General features: G+C 36.6%; 1 protein-coding gene across 1 annotated transcript in view; it reads right to left on the bottom strand.

Annotated features, from left to right (window-relative positions):
* Nucleotides 1-4,035: 4,035 nt before the first annotated feature.
* The window catches only part of PTBP3 (polypyrimidine tract binding protein 3), a 42,508-nt gene continuing 19,339 nt past the window's right edge, over nucleotides 4,036-27,204 (bottom strand). The window contains exons 3-14 of the mRNA XM_063320007.1: nucleotides 26,454-26,623; nucleotides 25,412-25,558; nucleotides 20,935-21,099; nucleotides 17,963-18,073; nucleotides 15,205-15,379; nucleotides 11,140-11,217; nucleotides 10,333-10,463; nucleotides 7,681-7,714; nucleotides 6,947-7,039; nucleotides 6,169-6,385; nucleotides 4,869-4,946; nucleotides 4,036-4,199 (exon numbers count right to left, since the gene is read on the bottom strand). Coding sequence (XP_063176077.1) covers nucleotides 4,067-4,199; nucleotides 4,869-4,946; nucleotides 6,169-6,385; nucleotides 6,947-7,039; nucleotides 7,681-7,714; nucleotides 10,333-10,463; nucleotides 11,140-11,217; nucleotides 15,205-15,379; nucleotides 17,963-18,073; nucleotides 20,935-21,099; nucleotides 25,412-25,558; nucleotides 26,454-26,623 — 1,532 coding nt within the window. The 3' untranslated portion in view covers nucleotides 4,036-4,066. The remainder of the gene's footprint in view (nucleotides 4,200-4,868; nucleotides 4,947-6,168; nucleotides 6,386-6,946; nucleotides 7,040-7,680; nucleotides 7,715-10,332; nucleotides 10,464-11,139; nucleotides 11,218-15,204; nucleotides 15,380-17,962; nucleotides 18,074-20,934; nucleotides 21,100-25,411; nucleotides 25,559-26,453; nucleotides 26,624-27,204) is intronic.

Below are 27,204 nucleotides of genomic sequence, written 5' to 3'. Positions count from 1 at the left end.
TTGTGGTTTTTTTATATAAAAACATTTTACACTTCCATTTGTTCCCGAAAATACTTTTTGCCAGGTTTAAAAAAAAACCCAAAGCATGAAACATGATGTTAAAAATATTTACAGTATATTCTTGTGTTAGATGAACATTTTTATAAACTGAAAGGGAACTTTTATGAACAGATCATGTAAAATGAGGGAATGACAGCAATTCTTAGCCATGCTTTGTGTGTCTTGAATACAGTACTAAAAGTAGTCCATTAACCCTTTGCCTTATCTCATACCATTTGGTTCACATTATGATCTCATTTTCCATGGTGTTTCATCCACTAATAGTAGTCTCAAGTAAAGGCCACTTTGCACTGGGTCTTCCCATCAGAAAGGAGCATGAGAGAAAACAAAGGTTTTCCACAAAATGTCTCAGTAAAACCGGAGCAGTCGGTCTTTGGTCAGAGAGTGAGGTGATGTTCCAATGCAAGAATCTGCTTGGTTAGCAACCTTTCTCTTGTGCTGATGCAGTTTTAGGGTGAACTTTTGCAGAAAGTGGATAACATATTCAAAAAGAATTAGAAAGTGCTTAAAATGAACTAAGTACAAAAGTGGTAGCTTCCCACTCATAAATAACACACAGTTTCCAAGAACTGTAAAAATGCTTACAGTGATAACATTAGTCTACTAAGGTAAAAGCTTTCTTCATCTACCAAGGACCTTCAACTACATCAGCATTTCATTTCTTTGGGACTGCTCCAGGCACAGCTTGTTATTACTATTCAGAGTTGGAAATATGTGGGTTACGCTTGGATTCCTTCATATTGCAGTACAATAGAAAAAACCACAATGGTAAAAGCAGAAGGATAATTAAATCTATATTGAAACAGCTGTAATTCACTTCTTGTATAATTAGTGGACAACATTCACTTTTAACAATATAGATATACAATTTCCAGGGGGGGGGGGGGGGAAAAGTATTTATTATACTTAAGACAGCAATAGATATGAAAAAATCCTACACGTAAAACTACTGAAGGCACATAAACTTTGGTCCAATTTTGTCCCTGTCTTCTACCCCCCCACAATAAAATCCTGCAGTTAAATACCTCAGAAACTTTCCATTCTTTCTTGAAATAATTCACAATTCTGAACTGTTAGGATTTGCTTTGAACAGAGCAGGCAAACAGTCTCGTATACCACAAAGAAATCTTCAGGCGGCTATTAGAAGATAATTTAAAGGAAAAATTCTGTGCAATCTGACCAATATCCTTTCAGCACACCAGTAACAGCACTAAGTCTGCTAGTTCTGCTCTGCTTAACAATGTACCAGGGCAAAATGAAAAGGCAAAACAATGCTTTTTGTTAAGCAATTGACCTCTCATTTGAAAAAGAGCAGAATGAGCTAACAGTATACAGTGACAAGCAGTAGGTCCATATCCCTTATAAAAAAAGAACTCATCACTTTCCCACTGAAATGAATCAGAGAAGCACAAGATATTTGGTCACACAAACCACGCTGGTAGTATTATCAATAAAGGCAAATAGTTTTCTCAGCATACCAACACAGATTTGCCATCTGTAACCAGAAAAGTCATATGCAGGCAAATCGCCTTATATATATGGAATATCTTGGGCATATAAATCAATCAATCACTGCACAAAAAAAGTGCAACTGAAAGGACAGGCAGACAAGGCAACCAAGTCAAATTGTGAATCAAAGTTTCAAGAAACTTGTTTTGATGTTTGAAGCCATTTGAAGAAATTCAAAGGACCAAACGTTTTACCATTATGCAACAAGTTACAGGTAATTTGAAAAGGCACTAAACTGCTCCTGGGTTACTAAAAAGGCCTTACTACACTTTGAACCAAGTGTGCATCCACCAAATAAATGGAGCTAGAGGTAACCCAGAGCTGATTTGTGGACTTTACATATACAAAGGCAGAGAACTCTACGCTCAACCATTTCCAGTACCTGTAGTCACATTATAACCACTAGTGTCTTAGAGTACAAGTTACAGGTTTCACTATGCACATTACCACGTACTTCACAAATGACTTAAACAGAAATTAAGAACTTACACTAAAGAAACAATGAACCTATCTTTAACAACTTAAGGCCACAGTATAGAGAAGATGGAGCCAGAATCTTCTTTGGAGTTATACAGTTAACAGGACAAAAGGCAGACATGGGAAGCTGTATCTTTTAAGCCTAATTACCTATTAGGGAAAAAAATTCACAACGAGGGCAGTCAAACGTTGGAACAGTGAGAACAGAGAACTTGTGAAATCTCCAGTGGGATTATTCTACAGATTCTTGCAATGATGTAGGTTGGAAAGGAACATCTGGTGGCCTTGATTCTACCTCTCACTCAGATTAGGACCAACTTCAAGCAGTTGCTCAGAGAATTGTCCAGTTAAATTTCCAAGATGGAGATTTCACAAGTTCTCTGTTGCTGCTAACTGAAACCTCCTTAAAAGGTGGTTCAGTAAACACTATAAAGAAAAATCTCTTAAAATGAAATTTAAGTTTTTAAAATACAATCAGAAGTTACTGAAGTTCATATGTACTTTCAACAGCAAAACTAACTGCAGCTCAGCTCATTCTCCAAAGAGAAATGGACATTCAGTATCAAACGATTTTTCATACTTACAAAGGAAAGAATGATAGCTTTTTAGTACATGAAGTTTAATACTGAGAGAAAAATGCAGAAACCCAGAAGTGAATATTCTGATACAGTGAACGTCTCTCAACAAGTTGGATGAAGTCAAAAAACTGGAGTAAATTTGCTGTTTAGTCTTTCTATGTAAGTTGTATTTAGCGCATTTTTCTGGGTGTGAATTTTTTTCAGTCCACTACTGGAACGAGAAAACTGCAACCAGGTAAATTAAAAGAATCTCTACATGATTATGCAATGAGTTAAACATCACTCCCACCTCTATCCAGTCTCTATACCAAACCACAAAAGACTAGAACTCAGAGTTTTACTTAACGAAAAAAATATTTTGAAGTATCAAGGAGAACATTTCCAAAAAGATGAAGATGACAATTTTCACAACCCCCACAACATATTTTTCAAGATACTTCAGATAAAACTCTAAGCTATTGTACCATAAGCACGTAGTAAGGCACATAATCAGAAAATAAGTAAATACACAGTAATTTAAGTAATAGACATTATAGTGGTACAAAAAACCCTTGAAGTTTAATTTTTCTGCCCCCAAAGATGACCTTAACAAAAATAACTTCTTAAAAACTTGTCAAACCATCACAGATCTAAATATTTTTCTATAAGATTATAAACATTTCACTCTTTAAAGAAATGTAAAAAAATTCTTTGAAATCAGGACTATTTTCTTGTCTTATTTTCTCCAAAGTACTATTATACAACATCAATTCATAGTAAAAAATAAGACTTCAAATTTCCAGTCCATGGTTAAGTGAAGCTAAGTCTGATACCATGTAAAATATCTCTTACTCAATAGAGAGAAGGCACTGCCTTTTCTCTAATAATTTAACCCATATGAACAGCACAGACTGGTTTGTTTTGTTGTTTTTTTTTTTGTTTGTTTGTTTTTTTAAAAGTTATTTGTAAAGATTTGCCAAAGTATCACCACACACCCTGGTAGCATAAATACTATTTAGAGGACACTCACAGTCAACACTTGCTTTTCTTCAGGAAACCCAAGCACTACTTCACATTCAAACTAATGTTTAATCTGTCTAGAGTAGATTTACCATTTTGTTAGAAATACTCTGTTTGGTATATTGTACAAGCACTCCAAAATGTTTTGTGAGGTTGATTTCGAAAAAAAGCTAAAAGGATGTTCTCAAAACATAATGTTAAATAGGAAATTTCATAATAAAGATTGTTGCTAAGACAATTTTACAGAATAATCTTTCTATGGATGAATAATAAACTTTGATCACATACTGGCAGCTAAAATCAGAAAATATCATCACTTAATTCTTTGGATATGAATGAGCATTTTCTCTTAAGAGACAGAGCTGTATGCAGCTGTTCCAGCCTCTCTTTGAAGATTTTACTAAGACTGTGATGCAGCCTGAAAAGGAGAATTCACAGGAAAGTCACATTGAACATCTAGAGAAGGAAACCCGGAGGTGATGGTTGTCTCCAAGGTCATAATTGTGAAGCTCAATGAGAGCGTGAAGTGCTTCTTCCACACAGGCCAGGCGGATAAGAGCCATTTTGGAATCTTTCCTGAAGTATAATAAAAAACATTATTCATCCTAACCAAATTTTCATTGCACTAGCCAACACAGAAAATGACACAAGGTTTTTTTCAGCCACATCACACACACTAAACTCCTGCACAGTGAAAGAATCAGAACTATTTATGTATCTGCTAAAATGAGGAATTAACAAAACTATACAAATTTTGCAGATCAATGGCCTGCTGCTGTGGCATTCTTCCATTACACTGCACTTCAAAAAACAGGGTCAAAATAAGGCTTGAAGACCTCTGAGAAACATGCGCATTGTCCATATCAATGGGATTATTCTAGCAGTAATGATCATGCTAAAATAATGCTGCCAAGCAACCTTAATGGATGTTACAGCATATTCATTGTCATCTTTTACCTGGTATTTTACATATACACAGCTTGTATTTCTTTCAAGCGAGTATGAACATAGGTGGAATTTGTCAGAAGGCTGAATATTTTTCATTTAATTTTGCTAACATAGTATTCCATTTAGAATTTAATGATTAGAATTATCATAAAAATTGTCATAGCTATACAGCTTTTGCCTATAGAGATATACATATGGAATATTGCCTATAGTTATACACACGTGGAATTTGCCAAAAAAGCAATTAGCCATATTCCAGGATGAAAGCTTGCTCAGCACTTTTACAAGAGAACTTACGGTAAGAATCTGAAGGCTTTCACAGTAGATCCTGCACTTTCAAAAAGGTTCTTCAGATAATCAACAGTAACAGAAGGCCTATTTGAAAAAAGACCAAACAAACAGAAACAAAACAAAACCCTCTCAACTTGTAAGAGAATACAGAGTTCTGCAATAGGACAAAAAAATCTCATTTCTCTCTTCTAAATTAAATTTGAACAGCAAAAACTATCTACACCAACTCAAGCCGTGTCAACACTTTATCCCAAACATCTTGTCTTTGACACTAAGATTTAGCACCACACTGTGCTACAAAAATATTTCAGATACACTCTACCTGTCTTCATCCTCCCCCATTCCCCCCTCAGTTAAATTCAGATTGAAAAAAAAAAAAAAAAAAGAAAAAAATCACTTAAGATCTTAACTGGTACCTTCAGAAATACTTTTCATCTTGTAATTACTGTGAGTGTGCTTCACATATTTTCAGTTTTGGAAGTGTTCTGTTTTACTCAAAGAGGCATTTTCTAAGTGTCTTTTTGTTTTGGTTTTGTTTTGGTTTTGTTTTTTGTTTTGTTTTGTTTTTATTTTGGGGGGTTTTTTTGTTTGGTTGTTTTTTTTACTTTATTTGGACAAAATTCCATCATTTTCTCTTTTCCCTCCCTGCACAACTGCCGCTCCAAAGAAGTTTGTAAAACTTATGTTTAGTTGTCACTCCATACATTGTAGACAATACTCTAGACAGGAAAAAAGGTTGTTTCAGTTTTAAAGAACATGCTTCTTCATACTTTTTTTTTTAAAAAAAAAAAACTTCCCCTGTGTGTAAGAGGTCTGAATTCTATAGAAGCTATTCTTTTTCTTTACAATGATTAAATGACTATTCTTTAGAATGATTAAAAACTGCATCTACATTAAATAACAATGCCAATGATGAACTTGATGTAATGTAACTCCAGTACATTATGTAAAAAAACATGTCTTTAGTCTTTGCAAAAGTTTATAACACAGGGCTTAATATGTGAAAAACAAAAGCATATTCTCAAGAAAATGTAAACTGTATTAAAATCCATAAAGAAGAGCATTCAATCAGTTATCCTCTTTGGTAACAATAAAAAAGTGACAGTTAAAGGCTTCACTTATTGTTAATTACACAGCAGAATGAGATAAATTCTCAGGAAACCATAAAAGGCCAAGGAAATTTAAACCTTATGTCAGACTTTGCAACTTAAGTTACAAAATAAAAAAACCCCAAAACTAAAAAAACTTAAGTTACAAAAAACCTAAAAAACATCATTCCAAGAAGATCACACATGTAGATACTCACGGGATGTTGGCAAGATGCAGCGTGTCACATGGGGGAAAGATATTTTGGTAGCTCTTAGAGCCAGGCTTCTTAAAGCGATGTAAAGGGCTATTGCTATAGTCCTTTGTCAGTTCTTGGCCCTCTTGCCCCTCACAAGGAAGTTGAACTGTCCGATGTTTTGAAAAAGTAGTACGAAGGATCCTTCCATAAAGCCTCTGTCCATTCAAGTAGTTGATAGCTAACCAGTGGAAATACAATTTGAACAGGAATAGAGGGAGGGGAAGAAAAAAAAGGATTCTCTGAATACTAATATTGCCTTCTATTTAGCATCAGATTTCACATTCTGAATTTAAACTGCAACTTCCATGTCTATTAGGTGGGCTATGTCATAACATTATATTTAAAACATGTATAAGGATGTAATATAACTTTCAGTCTAAATGCAACAAAAATGCAAAGCAGCACTTCAATGAAGAGCAGCTGATTATTCTTCAATAGCTAGATATAGGATAAACTACAGGAAAACTGTATGATGTATTAAGATAAACTACAGGAAAATGTATGATGTTTTAATTCTAATATTTACTAGATTGAGACTCACAGGATATTTTTTTTTTCAAACCACTTACGTGAAAGCTAACAGATCGTGATTGAGATATACAAGGAAAAGTTGGTATGAGGTAAAGCATCACAATGATGGATTTAATTTGTTTATGCTTGTCACTGACAGATGGCAAATTCCTCATCTATATCACACTCATGCTAGTTAGAAGCATAACTGTGGCTTAAAAATCAGTACCTAATTGAGCCTGGTTTGCATCTGCCATCTGAACCAAAGCATTTTCTTTTTTCTTAAACATGATCTTCACACGATGCACATCACCATACACACCTGTGAAAATACAGAACGGAAATTTGTCCAGAGCATTAATACAAATAGCACAAGGCCAAGTCTGATTCTTTTGACTAACATTAGTGTTACAAAGAATAATCACTGCATTAAACAGTTTGGTTAGAGTATTAGTATGAAGGAGAGCTTTAAAGTTTGCATATTATTTTTTGAGGCTCAGAAATGGGGGAAAAAACCCAGGATCTTAGTCATAAAACTACATGTTTATGTTCAGCTGTTGAATAGTCCAACAGTGTTAAAGTCCTCTTAACAGAAGCATACTAAAACATTAGTATGCCAACAATCATTGTCCTCTGCAACTAGCGTATGTGCCAATTCTGTACTCCATTTCCTCTGATGCAATCTTTGTTTTTTCATCTTGCTTTGCTTTCCCATTTTTTGAAGTAAACAAATTGGACAACATACTGAAATTCTTCTGACACTGTGAACTTTTTGCCTTTTTGGTACCCTGTGGCCTACAACTATTGACTCAAATTATTGTCATTTTGAAACCAGCACATTCTCTTGTGTGTTTTTTGGACAAGGACAGAAGAATGGATCTTGCATTAACCAGCATGTGTCAGATAAATAAAAAAAAAAATACTAGCCCTGCAGTTTCTAAAGGTATATTTGACATATCTTACCAAATAGGATGAAAAGTCCATCTGGTGTGATGGCCTGTTTAAATGATAAAATAAGTATATTATTTTTAAAGCCATGCAAATAAAGAAATCTGTTCCATAAGTGCGTGGTGAACAAAAAGAATGGAAGAGATACTGCGCACTAATACATAAACATGTCTTTCCAAAAGCCATTCCCTGCAATAACTAGTGTATAGCATTCTTGTTAATATATATTTTCTACGCACGTATAAGATATTTAAACAAGCTAACACTTCAGCTCATGCATTTTCATCACGCAAGACTCATTCTGTCATGCTGCAGAAGTTATTAACGTTTTAAAGTGGCTTAATTATTTGAACTTATTCTTTCCAAGCTAGCAGTTCATTCCCTGAAAAATGAAAGACATTTGCTAAACCGGAAAGAGAAAAGAGCATTCAAGAACACCTTTATATTTTCTAAACAGCAGACTACACCTACAAAACTAAAAACAGTTGCTTCAAAATATGTTTTTGTCTTCAGTTTTGTCCCCGTCTCTGCATATGACCACGACACGCTGAAGTGATACACATACCATTTAACTGTTTATATATGAAATATATAGAAAGTGGCATTTAAATGGTGTTCTATTAGAATCTGTGAACTGAAAGCTAAATATTGAAAGAAATAATTTTTCTTCAGTGGTTTTTAATTAGATCCTTGTGTACCAAGCTCCTCAAGCACCAAAGATGATAATTGTCAGCCAAATTTTATTCAGCTGAGGCAAAGGTTTTGCCAGTAATGAGTATGAAAAATACCTGGGTATCTGAAGCACTACTCACACTCTCTGGCCCTATTACCTCTAAGCTCACAACATTTGAAATGTGTACCAAACTAAATTATTTAAAAACAGAAGATACTGCAGCCTAAGTGTAAGCCCATACCATTTTATCAGCAGCATTTAGTAATAAGGAACAACTACTACCAATGTAAAATTTAAATGCTTCTAGAGTTTATCCTTCTGGCCCAAATATTCTAATTCAGCATAGAGTTTATTTAAATAAACTTCTTAACCAAATGAGACTGCAATATTTCTACTAAGAGAGCTAATTTAAAAAGTCATGAGAGAATGTTCAAATGCACACTGAAACCCTGTAACAGGGGAGAAATATAAATTGAAATAAGATCAAACAGATTTTCTATACCCAGAAAAAGAAGTGACAAGGCTCAGAAAACCACTACTGAAGAACAAGTGTTACACAGTTGCCAAGAAATGTATTTACAACAATTTATATTTCAACCAATTATTGTTGTGCATTCTTATTTTTTACCTTTTAAGAAGTTGAGCATTTTTTAATGCATTTCTGTTGTATTATGCAATGCAGCACAAAGTTCTACATGACAACTTCTTAGATATTAGTATTAAGTAAAGCAGCAACATCCTAAAAATAGCTTTGATCTATGCTTCACGCAGGCTTATTCTTGAAAACCACACTCTTTTAAGACTCAAGAGAATCATCTTGAATAATCAGCTGTGGAAAGCACATCCACAGCAATCATCAGAAATTAACTGATAAGATATGTTAACAAATAAAAGAAAAAAGTTACTTGTCTTACAGTCCTAATCTGCAGCTGTTTCTTTTGATGCTTACTGTGGTATTCAGATATTAGTACAAAAGCAAAAACACAGCAATTACTTAAAAATCAAAGCAACTAGTCAACAGATTTTTAAGCCTCGATAATAAGAAGATAACTTCCATTTTGCCAGTAACTCCTAATTTTATCAGTTTTATGGTTAAGTGAATCTAATGAGTGTGTAAAACAAGAATTTTACATTGCTGTAACAGAACTGCTTGTCAACAGTCAAGTAGAATTGTGTTTTGAGTGTCATGGTCTTGGTAAAACTTGATTTTTATTTTTTAAAGATATGTACATTGCTTTAAATTAAGCACAGATCAACGTGTAATATTTGAGTAACAGGACTAAGCTTATAGAACACTCCATATCATTTCCACTATAAAAATAACTATCCAAGTTGTCCTTAGCAATTTTACTGCCAAAATATGAAAAAAAGAAAAAAAAAATCTGTGTGGTACTATGTAAAGCGAACATGTGTATTTATTAACTTTTAAAAATGGATTTACAGGGATGTCAATAGCAAAGTGCACCTGTGTTTTTCTACTCCAACGTGGGAAAAGTTGCAAAACTAGAAAGATCCTATGAGTGTTTTGAAAGGTACTTGATTTGGTATGCTTTTATCTCCTTTTCTCTTCCCTCTTGTTTCTTTAACTCCTTATGTTTTGTAGCAAATGAAAAATTCTTTGTCTTCTCTAATGATAAAATAGCATGCAGAGGAGTCATATTAACAGAGATACCAGTAAGTTTAGTCATAATATATGTTGTTTACCTCTTCAAACATTTTTCACGTCTGACCGTAGGCTTTTCTGTAGTTACTAGCTACACTGCTAACATACGTTTCCCAAAGTAAATTGCATGGGAAGATTTTCACTACTGACTGGAATTTTTAAATCTCATCAATATTGCAAACTATCTCAAAGAAGAATAGAGATGTCCTCTTTTTATATTACCAGCATAGAGATTTCCTCTCTTACTCTTTCAGTGACTGTCAACTTGCAAGAAGGATTCTGGCAGTTGGTACAAGTTCATACTTGCATCAGTTCCACCAATCAAACTTACTTCAGAGTTGAGGTTGCTGACTAGTAAAACAGAGTTTCCTGGAACCCCAGTAGCACCAGGAGCAGTCATGTGTTCGGACGGTGCAGGTGAGATGACTGCAGGAGAACCAAATGCTCCAGGAACAACTGGAACTGAAAGACGTGGAAAGGCATTAATAGGATCACTTGACATCTCAAACTGGAAAAGACATTTTAAAAAACAAAAGCAGGTTATGTTTGGCAAAAACATCAATATTCAATTAAAAAACACTTTTAAGGAATTTAGTTATTTCTAGTACCTGACCAATAAAGCAGGAAACACCTCCCCTCTGGAGATAAAGAAATATTCAGCTACGCCAACAGACCCAAACAAAAGGGGACAAAAATGCAGCCCAAGAAAGAAGAAAAATAATGTAGCCCGAAATTTTGTCCTGTGCTAGAAAGGAAAAGATCACTGAGTCTAAAAGACTATTTATTTCTAATTTTATAGCCAGAAAAGGGGAGACCTCCTGCGTTAGCTTTGAATGTCGTCACTGATGTCTTATGATTGTTGGAAAAACAGATGCTTAGTTTCTTCTCTTGCAGGTAATCTTTATCACAACATTTAATTTCTTCACTTATTAAACAATAAGCTACATCAGCATATGTTTTTTATCACAGCAGGTAATTTTACTGAACAATATGAGAAAGAGAATCAGAATGACTCAAACAAACATTATGTTCTAACTATTACATATATTTTAAAACAATTTGCTCTGAATGCAGGTGTATTCAGATAGACCACTAGCCCCAAATGCAAATACCACGTTTTTAGACAATAGAAACTTACCAGCACCTTGAGCAAAGCCCACAGCTGGGACAAACCCAACAGCCCCTGAATATGATGGGAAGATGATATTTTGGGTGCCTAGAGAAAACAGACACATCTAATTAAAACAGATTTTAAAATTTTTAGAAAACAGAAGAGACTTCAGTAATGAGAATCAGCTTCCAGTGTTGCTATTCTGACTTCGGTCCATGATTACATATTTTATAAAACGCTTGGGTTAAAAAAATCTCAAAATCCAAGATTTTATGTTTTACAAAGATAATTTTCATCCAATTCTGAAGGCAAATATTCTGATCAGCCTTAAGTCCCTCTCTAAAATGAAGTCAGGGTAAAATGTAATTTAGACAAGTTTGAATAGGAAAGCACAGAATAGATTAGTATCCATTAAAGTTAAGACACCTGTGGTGCAATGTTCAACAGGTTTTAGAATAGATTCTAGAAATTCTGGAAGTAAGTACACTCAAAGACATTTTGCAATGATGAGATGCAACTATTTCCTAGATATTTCTAAAACCTGTATGGGCTAAATAATACAAACAACTACAACAAAGCCGAGGTTCTGCATTTAGTTACTAGCTATTGAGATGCATACAGAGGGACCTGGACAGGCTTGAGAGGTGGGCCCATGCCAACCTCATGAAGTTCAAACCAGGCCAAGTGCAAGCTCCTGCACCTGGGTCAGGGCAATCCCAAACACAAATACAGGCTGGGCAGAGAATGGATTGAGAGCAGCCCTGAGGAGAAGGACTTGGGGATGCTGGTGGATGAGAAGCTGGACATGAGCAGGCAAGGCACGCTTACAGCCCACAAAACCAACAACATCCTGGGCTGCATTAAAAGAAGTGTGGCCAGCAGGTTGAGGGAGGTGATTCTGCCCCTCTACTCTGCTCTTGTGAGACCCCACCTGGAGTACCGTGTCCAGCTTTGCAGTCCTCAGCACAAGAAGAACATGGACCTGTTGGAGCAGGTCCAGAGGAGGGCCACGAAGATGATCGTAGGGCTGGAGCACCTCTGCTATGAAGACAGGCTGAGAGAGTTGGGGTTGTTCAGCCTGGAGAATAGAAGGCTCCAGGGAGACCTTATAGTGGCCTTCCAGTACCTAAAGGGGGCCTACAGAAAAGCTGGGGAGGGACTCTTGATCAGGGAGTGGAGCAACAGGACAAGGGGTAACAGTTTTAAAATGAAAGAGGGGAGATTTAGATTAGATATTAGAAAGAAACTCTTGACTGTGAGGGTGGTGAGGCACTGGAACAGGGAAGTTTTCCCAGGGAAGTTGTGGATGCCCCATCCCTGGAGGTGTTCAAGGCCAAGCTGGATGGGGCTTTGAGCAGCCTGGTCTAGTGGGAGGTGTCCCTGCCCATGGCAGGGGCGTTGGAACTAGATGATCTTTAATGTCCCTTCTATCCCGAACCATTATATGATTCTACATGTATTTTTCTTTTATAAGGAGATGTGCTTTTTCAGCTTGTATTACTTCATAAATAACCAGTGGTTTTTATGGTTCTCCTGGCAATCACAAGCATTAAACAGATTTGGAGTATCAACATACAGTGAGTACCAGCCTCGAAGATAGCTCAGTGATTTTCACATTAGCACATAGAGTTAAGCGCTGCCCAGGGCGGCACACAAACTTGCGTTCTAAGAGGCAGTTAGACATAAGCTTGAGCTGTGGATTCTTCCATATGTTAGCACACTATATTTTTTAAACATGGCACGTATAACCAGCAAATACATCCTGCAAGCCTTGCAATGTATCTCTCCTACTACTCAAACCTCCACCATTAACTAAAATAGCTACATTCAATAACAGATGGTTATTGACAGGGGTGATACCATAAGTATCTGTACAAATGAAACAGACACCACAGATCAAGTATTCATGAATACTGCATCACATTATACCTCCTCTTATCTGTAGCAACAAAGGGTCTTTTGTATAAACAACCGAATACATTTATCACACCAAAGCAAGTCATTGTCTTCTTGAAATGCACGCACTGGTGCATTATACTGACAAGTTCTGGCAATACAGGTATTAATCAGTTATTCACAATCCAAGAATGATAATGGAAACATTAATGAAGAAATAGATAAAGCGCTTTTGTTCTGCAAAGTAAGACCTGCATGCTGCACACTGATACCAAAATCAGGCATGTAAAACTTGTCAAACGGAGCTAACGCAGTAAGATCTGGAATTCTTTGTTGCATTTTTTTATGTGTAAAATCATTTTCTTCACGGCTTGGCTAGCCACTAGCTTTCAAAGCAAGCTAATTTATGTATCTCTGCTTATGCTGGGTGTGGGAACTCTGTAAATGCAAAACATTCACAAAATCTGCTTCTTTATAGTGCAGTATCTTTACCACCAAAAATAAAACAAAAGGAAAAAAAAAGAAAAAAAAACATCAAGTTTCAAGAGCAGCTCACTTTTGCTATTGAGATAATTTCAAGCCTACTGAAAAAATGGATGTATTATTCTGGTAGTTACGTGCTTTATGTTATAATTCTCCATCAAAACTACGTCCATTAGTAACAATATAGGAAGTGTAAGTGCTGACATGACTCCCAGCTTCTTTTCCGCATGTCATGCATCTGAGGACTATCAGAACATGCCTATGGCAACACATGCACAACGTTACCACTGACAGAAAGGCTAGAAGCATACTTTTCCGAGTCTACAGCTATTTTTTTTTTAAAAGAAAAATACCTATGCAGCTGCTTCACTGTGACTGCACTACAAATTTGGATACAGATACCAGACTCTTGTTTACACCAGCACCTCTACTGTTCTAACTATTAAAGTAGTTGTTCGATCTGAAAACAAGATTGCTAGCAAAGACATGCTTGGAAGAGTGAGGGGGAATGAAAAGAAGTGTTCATGTGTTATCCTCCAAAAGCACACGTACAATGTTATCTCTGCCCTACAAGCAAGTTTGTCGTTAATCTACTCTAATTGTACTTTCCCCTTTCATTGACATTGCAAATTTCAATTAATCAGAACTTATCAGATTTATAACAGCACACTTCCATGATGCTGTATGGCAAATCCTCAAAAAAATTATAAAGATGGTTGTACATTACATAAATGTACTGCCTGCTTTAACGGGACCAGCAAGATCAATCAAGAAAGTGGTGAGTTCGACTCATTTTCTTACTCTAATCTAAGACACCAAAACCAACTGTCCAAAAAACCAAAGCAAACCCAGTATCTGCCTTAGCTATCACAGAAAACTAAAGGGAAAAAGAGAATTATTCCCAGCCCTTGCTACTGTTCTAACCAATTGGATGGCACTTAGGTACCTATTCAACAGCTGAGAGAGTTCTTTGCTGCATATTATTGCTAATGGCTGTCATAAGAGAGAAAGAAAAATAGCTAAAAATCACTCAAATTGCATTGTGAGCACTTCTGCAGGGTCTTCAGGTTAATCTGTTTGGTGATTCGCAGTTATTACCAAAGTTGATCAAATGAGCATGCCTGAGCTATTTACACCAAAAAGGCTTCTCCAGTGTGGCTTCAAATAGACACTGTCACCTCTATGCCCTGGAACTGACTTCTAAAATTCAAGAAAATTTCTAAAATTTTATATTTTAGAAGGTGACTTCTCAACATACATAAGTAACTATAGTATTTCTAAGTTTCATATGGTTTTGTTTGTTACAGCAGGCAGGTATTCAAAAATAACACATAAGAGCTAACACCCTTAAAATGCTTATATTCAAGCAGCTTTAGGCAGCCGGTGTCAATTTTGGATGACTGCCATTGACTGTTCTGATGTGCAACATTTATTATACTACCTGTACCAGTGATATAATTTCACAGCATTTTACAAATGTAGCTTTTTGACAACACTTTGAATTTGCCCAAGAGCATTCCTCATGTTACAGTTTCAGATATTCATCTATCTTGACTAGGACTTTCTGCTTTCCATACAAACTTTACTGGATCTAACAAACAGAAATGTACACAAACATTTCTATGAACCTGATATGAAGCCAGAGCATAAATGCAGCATAAAAAGTACAATGATCTTTTTGTATATTTATCACTAGGAGTCAAGGTTTCTTACCATAAGCAGGAGGCATGGATGGTTCCAAGAATGGTTGGCCACGACCAGAAGGAAGGTCAAAGCGAGTGAAATCTCTACTTTTGTCATTGTTGTACTTTACCTTTAGGCTAGTTAACCTGGAGAAATCAACATGCAGAGTGCAGCATGTATAGTAGATATTGTGGCCATCCAGAGCCTGAAGAAAAATAATTACATTTTCAGAAACAAAACACATAGTGGCAGCCACCACTCTAAGTTTATTTTCACCTCCCAATTGTATCCAAATAGAAATTCATCTTCTGTTTTTAAAGTGTTGCTTTTAAACACCAAGCAGACAATTATACTGCCACTATCCTTACCTAAACATCCCGTGTAGAGTTCTAGTGTAGTCCACAAATTAGTAAGTATTATGTCACCTTTTGCCAATGGACAAAACATAGCTTTAAACATGATTTGTCTTTCTAGCTGTGCTTCTACTCTTACCTGTCTTCCACTCAACACACAATATCAGATGCGAGTAGTGATACTACTTTGGAAATTTTTAGTGTAAGGCACTGCCCCTTACAGTGAAGGGAGAACAAGTTTTATGAGGAGCAGCTGAGGGAGCTGTGGTTGTTCAGCCTGGAGAGGTTGAGGGGAGACCATATCGCTCGCTGCAACTACCTGAAAGGAGGCTATAGCAAGGGGGTTGTCGGTCTCTTTTCCGAAGTAACAAGTGGAAGGAGTCCTCAAGTTGTGCCAGGAGAGGTTTAGATGGGTACTAGGAAAAATTTCTTCACCAAAAGTTTTGTCAAACATTCCACCGGGCTGCCCAGGGAAGCAGTTGTGCCGCCATCCCTGGAGGTATTTAAAAGAGGTGTAGATGTGGCATTTAGGGACATGGTTTAGTGGTGGACTTGGCAGTGTTAGGTTTACAGTTGGACTCGATGATCTTAGAGGTCTTCTCCAACATAAACAATTCTACAAAATCCATCTTTTCAAGAGCAGCTATGCTCAGAAAGACCACTGAAGTAGTATTTTCTGCCTATACCAGTCATAAAAGAATCATGGTAGATGAAGGGGGAAAAACTCACTCAGAAGATACTGGTTTGTTATAATTATTTACTATAATCTAGACTATAATTTCTGTGAAATCTTTAATAAGGTATAATTTATTATTAATATTGTTCTTCAAGAAAAGATGCTGTTGCTAACAAACAGGCTGTAATCCCAAGTACCTTTACTAATTTCCAATATATATTTAATCTCTAAAACACATAGTGAATTTACTTACTGGACTAAAGTGCAAGTAGCAATAGATAAAATATTCTGTGCCTTTAATTTTGAGGCCAAGAATAAAGTCAACTTCAATAATAAAAGTAGGGTAGACGTTCCATTCACTCTAGTCTTTCAGTAATTTAAAAAAAAAATGCTAAATACCACTTAACACTTAGCAGAATCTATTCTTCTGTATACCTTCTATGTGAACTTTAAATTTATTTTATTTATTTACTAATACTAAGATGACCACATAGGTTAAAGAGAAATAGGAAGTGTCTCAGGTAAGTGAAGTATTTTATTTTCCATCTTTATTTTTTACTTCACAGTTCAAATATAAGTGACGATTTGTAACCCTGCTGTCCCTTCTACAAAAATCTTTGAGGTCTCAGCTATCAATTTCATTAACAAACTACTCACTACTGAGGAAATTAACAACATTTTCTAGAAAATAAAATATTTAGCTATTATAAGGAAACTAATTCTAAAAGTTGTTTTGGAAAAAAAATGTTATTTGGTTTACATGGGAAGGTTTTGGTACTGGGAGGGCTGCTAGCCCTCTGGGAAGAGATATGGGGCTGCCCTGTGCTGGACAGAGTGAGTTCCAGCAGGCTCCAAAACAGATCTGCCGTTGCCCAAAGCGGAGCCAGACAGAACACTGGTGGTGCCTCCGTGATAACATGTTTCAGAAAGGCTAGAAAACACTGTGCAACAGCTGGGAGAGAGAGGAGTGAGAAAAATGTGAGAAAAACAACCCTGCAGATACCAAGGTCAGAGAAGGAGGGAGAGGAGGAGGCAGTCCCAGGTGCCAGAGTAGATATTGCTCTGGAGAAGATTATGGTGGTGCAGGTTGTCCCCCTGCAGCCCACAGAGCTCCACAGTGGAGCAGATATCCACACTGCAGCCCGTGGGAAGGACCTATGTGGAGCAGTTTGTGAAGGACTGCATCCCATGTGAAGGACCCACACTGGAGCAGGAGAACAGTATGAGGAGAAAGGAGCTGCAGAGACAAAGTATTATGGACTGACCACAACCCCCGTTCCCTATCCCCCTGCGCCACTCGGTGGGAAGAGGTAGAAGGGCTGGGAGTGAAGCTGAGCCTGAGAAGAAGGAATAAGGGTGCAGGGAAGGTGTTTTTACTGTTGTTTTTGTTCCTTACTATTCTACTCTATTTGTAATGGTCAATAATTAAATCAATCTTCTCTAAGTTGAGTTCTGTTATGCATGTGAATGTAATTGGTGAGTAATCTCTTCATTACTGAGAACACGCATTTTAAAAATCAGGGTACAGCTCATCTGAAATTAAGAAGTTTAAGGTGAAAACATTGGTTACTGTAAATTTCTCACTGAAATTCAAACAAGTAAAACATGTAACATTCATTTAATCTCTGGGTATTTAACTGCAGCACTCCTAGTATTGAACCTCACTGAAAATATACCATTTAGTTTGAAAGGCAGCAATGTGCCCTTGTGGCCAAGAAGGCCAATGGCATCCTGGGGTGCATCAAGAAAATGCACTTACCATTTTGGCATGAAATGCATTCGCTGGATCAGCATACTCAAGCAAAGCTTGGAATTGATTGTTCTTAGTGAAGGTGATAATCTTCACAACAAATCCAAACCTAGAGAAAATCTGAGAAGGAAAAACATGGACTTTCAGAAACAATGAATAATTCATGCACACTAAAAACTACCATTTAATACTTCATACAAATTTCAGAAAGTTATTTCTTTTGTGAGAACAGAACAGAAATTGAGTGAACTCAGAATTTTGTTTCAGGTAAAAAAAAAAATTAAAAAAGAAGCTACAAAAGATGGAGAAGGACAAAATTTCCTTAAAATTTAGCAATGACTGTTCAACTAAGAGTAGGGAAGGCCAGCCCAAACAGGCATTTGTCCAATGTCTGCAGAGAAATTGTGGATAATCAAAGATGAGGTTTGAGAAATGGACTTCCACAAGTCAGTTGAGATGGGAACTGCAAACTGCCTTTCAAGATATCCAACTTTACATTCTGTACTTCAAATAAATTCTGCAAATTTGGTGACGAAAAATACATCTTAAATAGTTGATATGCAAATTAATTAAGCAGACCCACTGTCCAAACTAGAAGACAAAGAAGGAAAAAAAGCAAGACAAAGACCTACTTTGGGATCTACCACTCTAGTTTACAATTAAATGGTATTTGATTTATTGCATACACAAACATTGCAGAAAAATTTTAAAACGTTGAAATTAAATATATATACACTCAAAATGAGAGTGTGCACTACAAGAAGGTGTCTACAAAGACCTAGGACAAAAGTATAGCTATGACATACCACGCAAGTACACAAAAACTATGTCCAAATTAACAGTGGAAGAGGAAAGGTGATTTTGGGGAAGTACTAACACTTTTAGAATAAACTGTTAGAATTGATGCAAAGTCAGGAAAGCAGAACCATCCCCCCAGACAACTATTAAGCCTGGAATGGAAAGAAAGGCCAGAGATAAGAACAAGCATCTTTGTCTAGCCTATTAGGCCTAGAATCATGGATACAAGACACACTGACCTAATTCTTTGTGCCCAATTTTTCAATCTCTCAGAAAAAGGTTTTTAGGCTGCAGTCATCGTTTTGTGGTAGAAGACAGAACAGAAACCTTTTTCACAGCAATTTAAAATTAGCCAGTGATTTCCTCTTCATAAAGCACTTCCTCTTAAGACAGGCGTATATAGAGCTTCTGAACATATGCTTTTCCATGTTTATCCATGATTAAATAGATCTTTTTAAGATAATGGAATTAAATGTATTCCTGTTTGGTTTTAAACCAAAAACCCACTGTATATATCAATTTTGTTTCTCCCAAGACAAAGCTGAATATTCAGTATCCTATAATAAATATTTTAAGGTGAATTGTGGTAAACAAAGTGTTAGTTTCTTGATAAGCAGTTTTAACTACAAAATACAATGGAAGGTTTGGATGACAGCTTGCCTGCTAGTATTCCTATGAAACTATACTTACCAATGAAAATTTTAATTTCCATTAACATTACCACACTTACAAAATAATGTTATATTGTAGCTATCAGTCACAAAGTGCTGCTTTAATTAGAGGAGATGGCCCCTTGTTAAGAACTCCAAATAGGATCCCTTTTCAAATATTGCTTAGTTTTCCAGACCATTGCAAAAGTGGGTGAATGATCGTCATTGGCCAATTCAAAGACTGCAAATATAGTTCTGCTGCACTGAAGCACACATTAATCAAATCGAAGTAAATTAACATGAATTTTCTCTTCCACTGCCCGCTTATAAAAAACAAACATACAAAAACACACAACACCCCCCCCCCCCCAAAAAATCCACACAAGGTTCGATCGAGGAGTTGCTATTGCACTATTAAACTAGTACAACTCCCATAACCACAGACGCTTGTTCTCAGGTTATTCTGAGCACACTAATAGTCCTAAAGACTTGACATAGTATTTGCACAAGCTCAATAATCAGTGAACAATACTCAGCTACAAACAAAAGTTTAGATCAGGCAAATTGCTACATCAAAGTGACGACTAGTATACTAGTTAATCAGTATCATGCGGGGAGATACTAAGAAAGAGGAAATATTAAAAGGTAAAAGGATAAAGTATTGGTAACAATCAACTATTGTTTGAGATTGTAGAGCAGCAAAAATCTTCTTCCAGGACTGTAGGTTCTTATGAAAACATCCCAATTATTTTAAATCACATTAATTTAAGGAACTTATATTTGGGGAATGTCTTTTATGGCACAAATTTACTAGTGTTACAAATGCTTCAAGTATGAAATCCTTTCCACTATATGAAAAAAGTATTGACAAATCTTTCAGGCACAAAGAAATAGTCTTATAAAGTTGTTGTTTTAAACTTTATAGTTTTCAACAGCATAGCACAACCACCTAGCAGGATTGATGGTAATGTCTTTCATAGCTATAGCCCACCACTATTCCAGGCTTTCAGAGGTAGTTAAAGTAAATGGCGTTCTAACAGTTGATGAATAATCAAAAAATATTTGTCCAAGCAACCATACCTGCATATTACATCACTTGCCTGGAATTATAAAAGTGAATATAAACCCATAAAATATAACACAAACTAGAAAAGTTTCTCAACACAAAGAGTGCTAAAATATTAATCCACAAATTCATAACAATCAGTATTTCACTAGTTCATCGTGTGGATGTAAATCAGGAGTATCGCCTCAAGTTTGTTGCTGCTTCCACAGAAACCAAGGAACTAAAAAAAGTTAAAGACAACATGAAAATCTGAGTACAGATGGACTGTTTACTATTAATTTTTTTGTGCAAAACTGATTCAAGCCTAGATTCCTAAATTGCAACAAGTCACTTTAAAGTGACAGTCCTCACTCAAATAATTAAGGATCCACAGGTACTTTAAAAAAAAAAAAGTTAAAATTTAATGGATTTACAATGGCAACACTGAAAAATATTTTAACTATTTTTTTTTTAGCAATCCTCGTTACCTGATGCAGCATTTCTAAAGTCACAGGGTAGAAAAGATTTTCAACAATGACTCGAAGAACAGGACCTTGATCTGGAGGGACTCCACCGTCAGCAACAAGAACACTTTCAGTAACCTGGTTTCCAGGCTGCACAGCATCCACAGCATGCAATGCAGCTTGGGCTCTCTGAAACAATGACACAGCAGACACCACAATTAACTTACACACATACAAGTTATTCATCTCTAAACAAAGTTCTCTTACAAAGGAAAGCACGTAAAATGCATTTTAAATGCAGCTTTTAAAAAGCATATTCCCTTTATCTGAATATTGATTCAAATCCCACTTTGATAGGTAAATCATATCTCTTCCTTCCCCCCTAAAAGAAGTCAGATCATACTTTCACAGAATTATTACTTTCTTTTAGTTAAACTGTTACTATTTTGTAAAGCCATATAGGCACAATTTTGCTTTGATTCAGTAAGCTTTTGCCATTCTAGAGATTTTCCAGCAAATCAATATGACAACAATACTGTAATAGACTAACAACTAGTCAGTGTACCAAAACCTATTTGCTCTGCTTTATTAGGATTTCATTCTCTTCAGGAACTAAGTTTTGCTGAGGATAAGCTTAAGGCTGCATACCCTGCTCTTTTTTCTGAGCCAAGCTATCTACCACAGAAACCACTGTCAAATCTCATTTCTCAAACTGCTTCATTGGGACTTTGGAAGTCTCTGCTTGTTTTTGATGGGCTTTCCTCAAAAAGGTTTTCAGATTACTTCCGAGAGCACTGTGGAGAGCCATTCCTTTCCAAATGTAGCACTGTAACTTGAAGTCATGTCTCAGTAACACTATTTCCTTGGAAGACAGACTAAACATGGCACACGGTACAGATGTTACCTAGTTTCAGAAATGTGTTACCCTGCAAAATAGTCTGTACCTCAGGCCTGAGTGTAGACACTAGGTCAGTAGCCTAGTGTTCAGCTGCTCTGCTAGGGTCTCTAAAACTTAAATAAAATTCAAATGTAAGAGTCATAAGTGAAAAAAAAAAAAATAAAAGTAGACAATGTTGGTTTTATAGAAAGAGAAATCAAGTGCCATGCACTGAGTTGAAAATACTCTGAGAAACAGATACAAGGAGTCTTATTTGCAAATATGAGTATAGTTTTCCTGAGGCTGTTACATACACTATATCCTTAAAAGTCTTGTTATTTTACCAATCCAGCAATCTTGGAAGAGGAGAGACAAATAATATTTATCAGATTGACAAACTTGCAAGATTTCAGTGACTTTTGTGTCAGCACAAATTAAAAATGATCACCAATTTTTGCCCCAATCGCTACTTGCAACATTCTTACAGAAAACAAAATCATGATACAAACATCACAGTATATAATTTATGTATCTAAATGGGAGGTCAACTGCAATTCATCCAGGAACCCAGAAATCCAAATGAATTTCAACTGCAATATGATGGTTTGTATACTTTGATCTTGCTGTGCAGAGTATTTCCTTGTTTAGAGATTAGGATTTAAATCACTCATCTGCAATGTTCAATTCATATTCTTAAGAATTCAAGTTTTAGTACCTCAAAAATACAACAAAGAAATTCATTCTGGTGTTTGGCATGATGTTACACATAAAACTGACGTTTAATCAGTAAAAATATCCATTTTACTGGATCTAGGGTTCTTCTTAGAATAAAAAGTCAACAGAAAAAAAAATAACGCTATTAAGAATCAACTTGAACAACTTCAAGATGATGATTTTCTGTTCCTGAGTTTAGCAAAGCCTTGGAACAGTACCAACAACGCAAACATTACAAAAGCAGGTTACATGACCTCTCACAGTAACATCCATATCTGATAAAGTAAAAAGCTTCAAAAGAGCTGCTTTTTGAGCAGAGAGTGGTTCATCATGTCAGCTGGGTTTGCTCTTCCACGTGTTCTTCAGATAGCATCTAAAGACCTGTGATTAGCAATTAACTTTTAAGAAAACACAAACATATAAAATTGAAGTAGTGTATTTTTGTGGTATTCTTGCTACTATATTATGAACACAGTAACAGGGGGGAAAAAAATCAGGACTAATCATTCAGAGAAAAGATTTGCTGGAGAAGACAGTAGTTTCTTCATATTCTGAAGCTATTGAGAGCTGTTACCTAATATTAAAACTTAGGAATGGAAAAAGTTCTTCCCAAACATACTGTAAGCAAGTATTTCTACGTAGTGTAGAATGTAATAGCTGGGTCATCTACAGCAGGCTGCTAAAGACTGTTTCCAGTCAGGTTTTTAAGGTATCTGAGGATGGAGACTCCACAACCTCTCAGAGCAGCCCATTCCAATGTCCTGTACTGAGGAGCCCAGGACTGGACACAGCGTTCCAGATGTGTCACTTCAGTAGAAGGGAAGGTCACCTCCCTCAGTCTGCCAGCAATGCTCTGCCTTCTGCAGCCCAGGAAATTGCTGACCTTCTTTGCTGCAAGGGCATGTGTGTTGGCCATCAGGACCCCCAGGTCGTTCTCTGCCAAGCTGCTTTCCAGCTGGTTGGCTCCAGTGTACCTGGGGTTACTCCTCCTCAGGTGCAGGAGTTGGCATTTCTCTTTGTTGAACTTAATGAGGTTCCTTCTGTCAGTCCATTTCTCCAGCTTTTCAAGATTCCTCCAAATGGCAACACAACCATCTGGGATGTCAAATACTCCTCTCAGTTTTATATTGTCAGCAAACTTGCTGAGGATGTTCCCCATCCCATCATCCAGGGCATTAATGAAGATTTTAAACAGTATTGGATACAGTAGCAATGGGTTTCCAGCTGGACTTCATGCCACCAGTCACAAGCATTTTAGCCTTTCAGATCACTTCACAGTCTACTTACCTAGACTGTATTTAATCAGTTCATCTATTGTGACATTATGGGAAACAGAGTTGAAAGTCTTACCAAAGTCAAGATAAACACCACCCACTGCTCTCCTCTCATCCACCAAACCAGTCATCTCACCATAGGTGGCTATCACATTGGTCAGGCATTACTTCCTTTTCAAAAACCCATGATGACTTTTCCCAGCCACCTTCTTGTCCTTAGAATGTTTGGAAATGGTTTCCAGGATTAGTTGCTCCATTACCCTCCCAGGGACTGAGGAAAGCTGATCAGCCAGTTGTTCCCTGGATCCTCCTTCTATTCATTCTTTAAGATAGGAGAGAGATTATCTTTCTCCTACTCTTCAGGAACCTCCTCCAATTGCCATGACCTTTCCAAGATCGTAAGAGTGGCCTTGCAATGACATCAGCCATCTCTCTCAGCACTCGCAACAGCATCTCATAACGGCCACAGACTTTTGTTTATCCAGTTTGTTTAAGTGTTCCCCAACGAGATTCTTCTCTACTTCCTTCATCAAGACTTTCCCACAGTTCTCAGCTGCTTGATATACCCAAGGGTAAGACTAAAGACTGAGGAGAAGGCATTCAGTACTTCAGCCTTTTCCATCTCCTTTGTCACCAGGGCTCCTGCTCCACTCAGCAGAAGACCCACATGTTCCCTAAATCTTCCTTCTGCTGCTGATACACTTTGAGGAGCCATTCTTACTGCTGTTCACATCCTTTGCCAGAGACAACTCCATGTGGGCTTTTACTTTCTGAACCACATATGCTGGATATTCCTCCTAGATCACCTGTCCATGATTCTACCTTTTCTATGCCTCTTTTTTATGTTTGAGTTCAGTCAGGAGCTCCTTGTTCATCCAAGCAGTCCTCCTGACACCTTTACTTGATTTCCTGCTCATCAGGATGAACCATTCTTGAGCTTGAACTCCTCCACAGTTATTTTACAGACATTGAGAAGTCCCTGTCTGAAAGAAGTTACTGCTTAGATGACAACTAACAGAAATAATATCTATCAGAATTTGACGATTGGTGTAGTGGAAGGTAGTCTGTTTATTTAGCGGTGTTGTGAATTAACCCTGGTAGGCAGTTAAGTGCCACACAGCTGCTCGGTCACTTCCCCCCAGCAGGATGGAGGAGAGAATTGGAAGGGTAAAAAAGAGAAAACTCATGGGTTGAGATACAGACAGTTTACTAGGTAAAGCAAAAGCTGCACATGCAAGCAAGGCAAAATAGGGAATTCCTTTAGTACTTGCCATTGGCAGGCAGGTGTTTCGCTAATTCCAGAAAAGTAGGGCTTCATCACACTTAACAGCTACTTGGGAAGAAAAAGGCCATAACTCTGAATGTCCCACCTTCCTCCTTCTTCCCCCAGCTTTTATTACTGAGCACAACACCACACAGTGTGGGATATCCATTTGCTCTGTTGGAGTCAGCTGTCCCAGCTGTGTCCCCTCCCAACTTCTTGTGCACTCACACTGGCAGGACAGTGTGGTAAGCAGAAAAGTGATACTACGTAAGCGTCACAAGCTACTATGAAGAAAAATAACTTTATTCCACCCAAAACCAGTACAGAACTCATGTGCAATCCTATCCTGTTAAATTAAAATATTGTACTTACAGCCTGATTAGGTAGATCACCAGTTCTAAGTTCTCTGTGACTGGAATACTGAATATAAACGGGCTGATGGCGGAGGTGAGGTGTAGTAGGAGTATAATAATCCATCATACTAACAGCAGCTTCTTCAGAAGCCATTTCCAAAAATGCCTGCAACGAATACATATGAGGTTTTAGTGTTGTTTTGTTTACAGGAGACAACAAAGCATCAAAGCACCATTTATTACCAATTCCACTCTCACTAAAAATAGATCATATGAAAGTACGGTACTAATCTGCTCAGCATTAAAATGCATTTGTGTGTCCCTGTTTATGGGGATGTTTGATTTGCTTTGTGGGTTTTCTTAAAAGGTTTTACATTCTAAGTACAGTAAGTCATTAAAGAAGGCGTGGAGTAAGTCTGGCATATGGGAAGCAATGCTGCTAAAAATACTACACCACTAATTAATTTATTAGATTCCTGAACATAAGCACTACTGCCTAGGTAGCAGATACACATACTGATTGAAAAAGTAGGAACAGGACACTAAACATCTATCAGTTTTTGTACTATATTAACCCAGCTCAGTGCTTTAGACAATTTTCAAATGAATGCCTGTTATTTTATAGAATTGCAGTGTTTATTAATGATGTGAACTACCCCGTCACATCTGAAAAGATTAAAAACCAAAAAACCCTAAGCAATTTATTTCACATTAAAAAATTAACATACATGTTAATTATTTAATCAGGCAGGTTATTTCAAGACACATGACAACATCAATAGGGACAATGTAGTTCTTTACCATCTATATATTCTTACATAAGGTGTTTAGCAATATTATTAACAAGTTACTAAATCATTATCTAATCCAAAAGTATATTAAAAACTTAAAATAAATATCAAGACATCCTTTCACAGTTGAAAACATGAAAATCTTGAGCTCTCAATGAAATATTTAGGCATTGTTGTGATCATTTCAGCCAAATGCAATACCAAAAGGGTCATAACGTGAACTATATCTTCAGGCTTGCTCTTATAATTGAAACATTGACAATAACACACCTGACTTCCTCCTTTCAGCATCAAGAGGTTGGTTACTTTGCCAAAAGGGAGGCCTAATGAAATGACTTCTTCTTCAGTAACGCCGTTTGGAATTTGACGAACATGAAGGACACGTGAAGGGGAATGTGGTGATTCGTCTCTTTTACATGTCTTCTTTTTATCCTCGTTATCTAAAATATTTTAGGAAGGGGGATGTACAAGGAAACAAGACAAACATTACACATCAGAGACACCAAAAACTAAGGGAGATAAGTCAATGGCAGTTCTGAGACAGCAGTTTATCTACAGCTCTTTGAATCCTAAGAAAGGACAGTTGATATATAACCAAAGGACAGTTTAAGAAGATCCCTTCAGCTGTCCAAATCTCCCCTGCAAGAGGAGTATGTGGTGTGTTTGTTTTGCTTTGGGTATGCTTGTTTATTTTCTTACCTTTTTTTTTTTTAAAAAAAAAAAAGCTCTTACACACAGAGAGGCCAATAACTTCTTCCCAAATGTCCGTGTAATGTATTTACAAAGTCTTAATTACACAGAAGAGGGGCGATTAGTAATTGGGAGGTAATACATTCTTTTTTTTTTTATTACTAACTTAACTTCCTGCATGCTATGTTTGTTAATTAGATTCAATTGCTACCTCAAATATTTTTTTATTTATTTTATTAAAGAAAGCCTGGTGTCCTACATGATTGTAAATTTTAAAAGGTCTTTGAAAAGGACAGACAACAGCAAGGCATTAAATCTGTACAGATTATAT

Source organism: Chroicocephalus ridibundus, chromosome Z, assembly GCF_963924245.1.
Source record: "Chroicocephalus ridibundus chromosome Z, bChrRid1.1, whole genome shotgun sequence".
Taxonomy (NCBI): Eukaryota; Metazoa; Chordata; class Aves; order Charadriiformes; family Laridae; genus Chroicocephalus; species Chroicocephalus ridibundus.
Note: the sequence above shows the minus strand (reverse complement) of the source record. Positions and strands in the feature narration are given on the sequence as shown.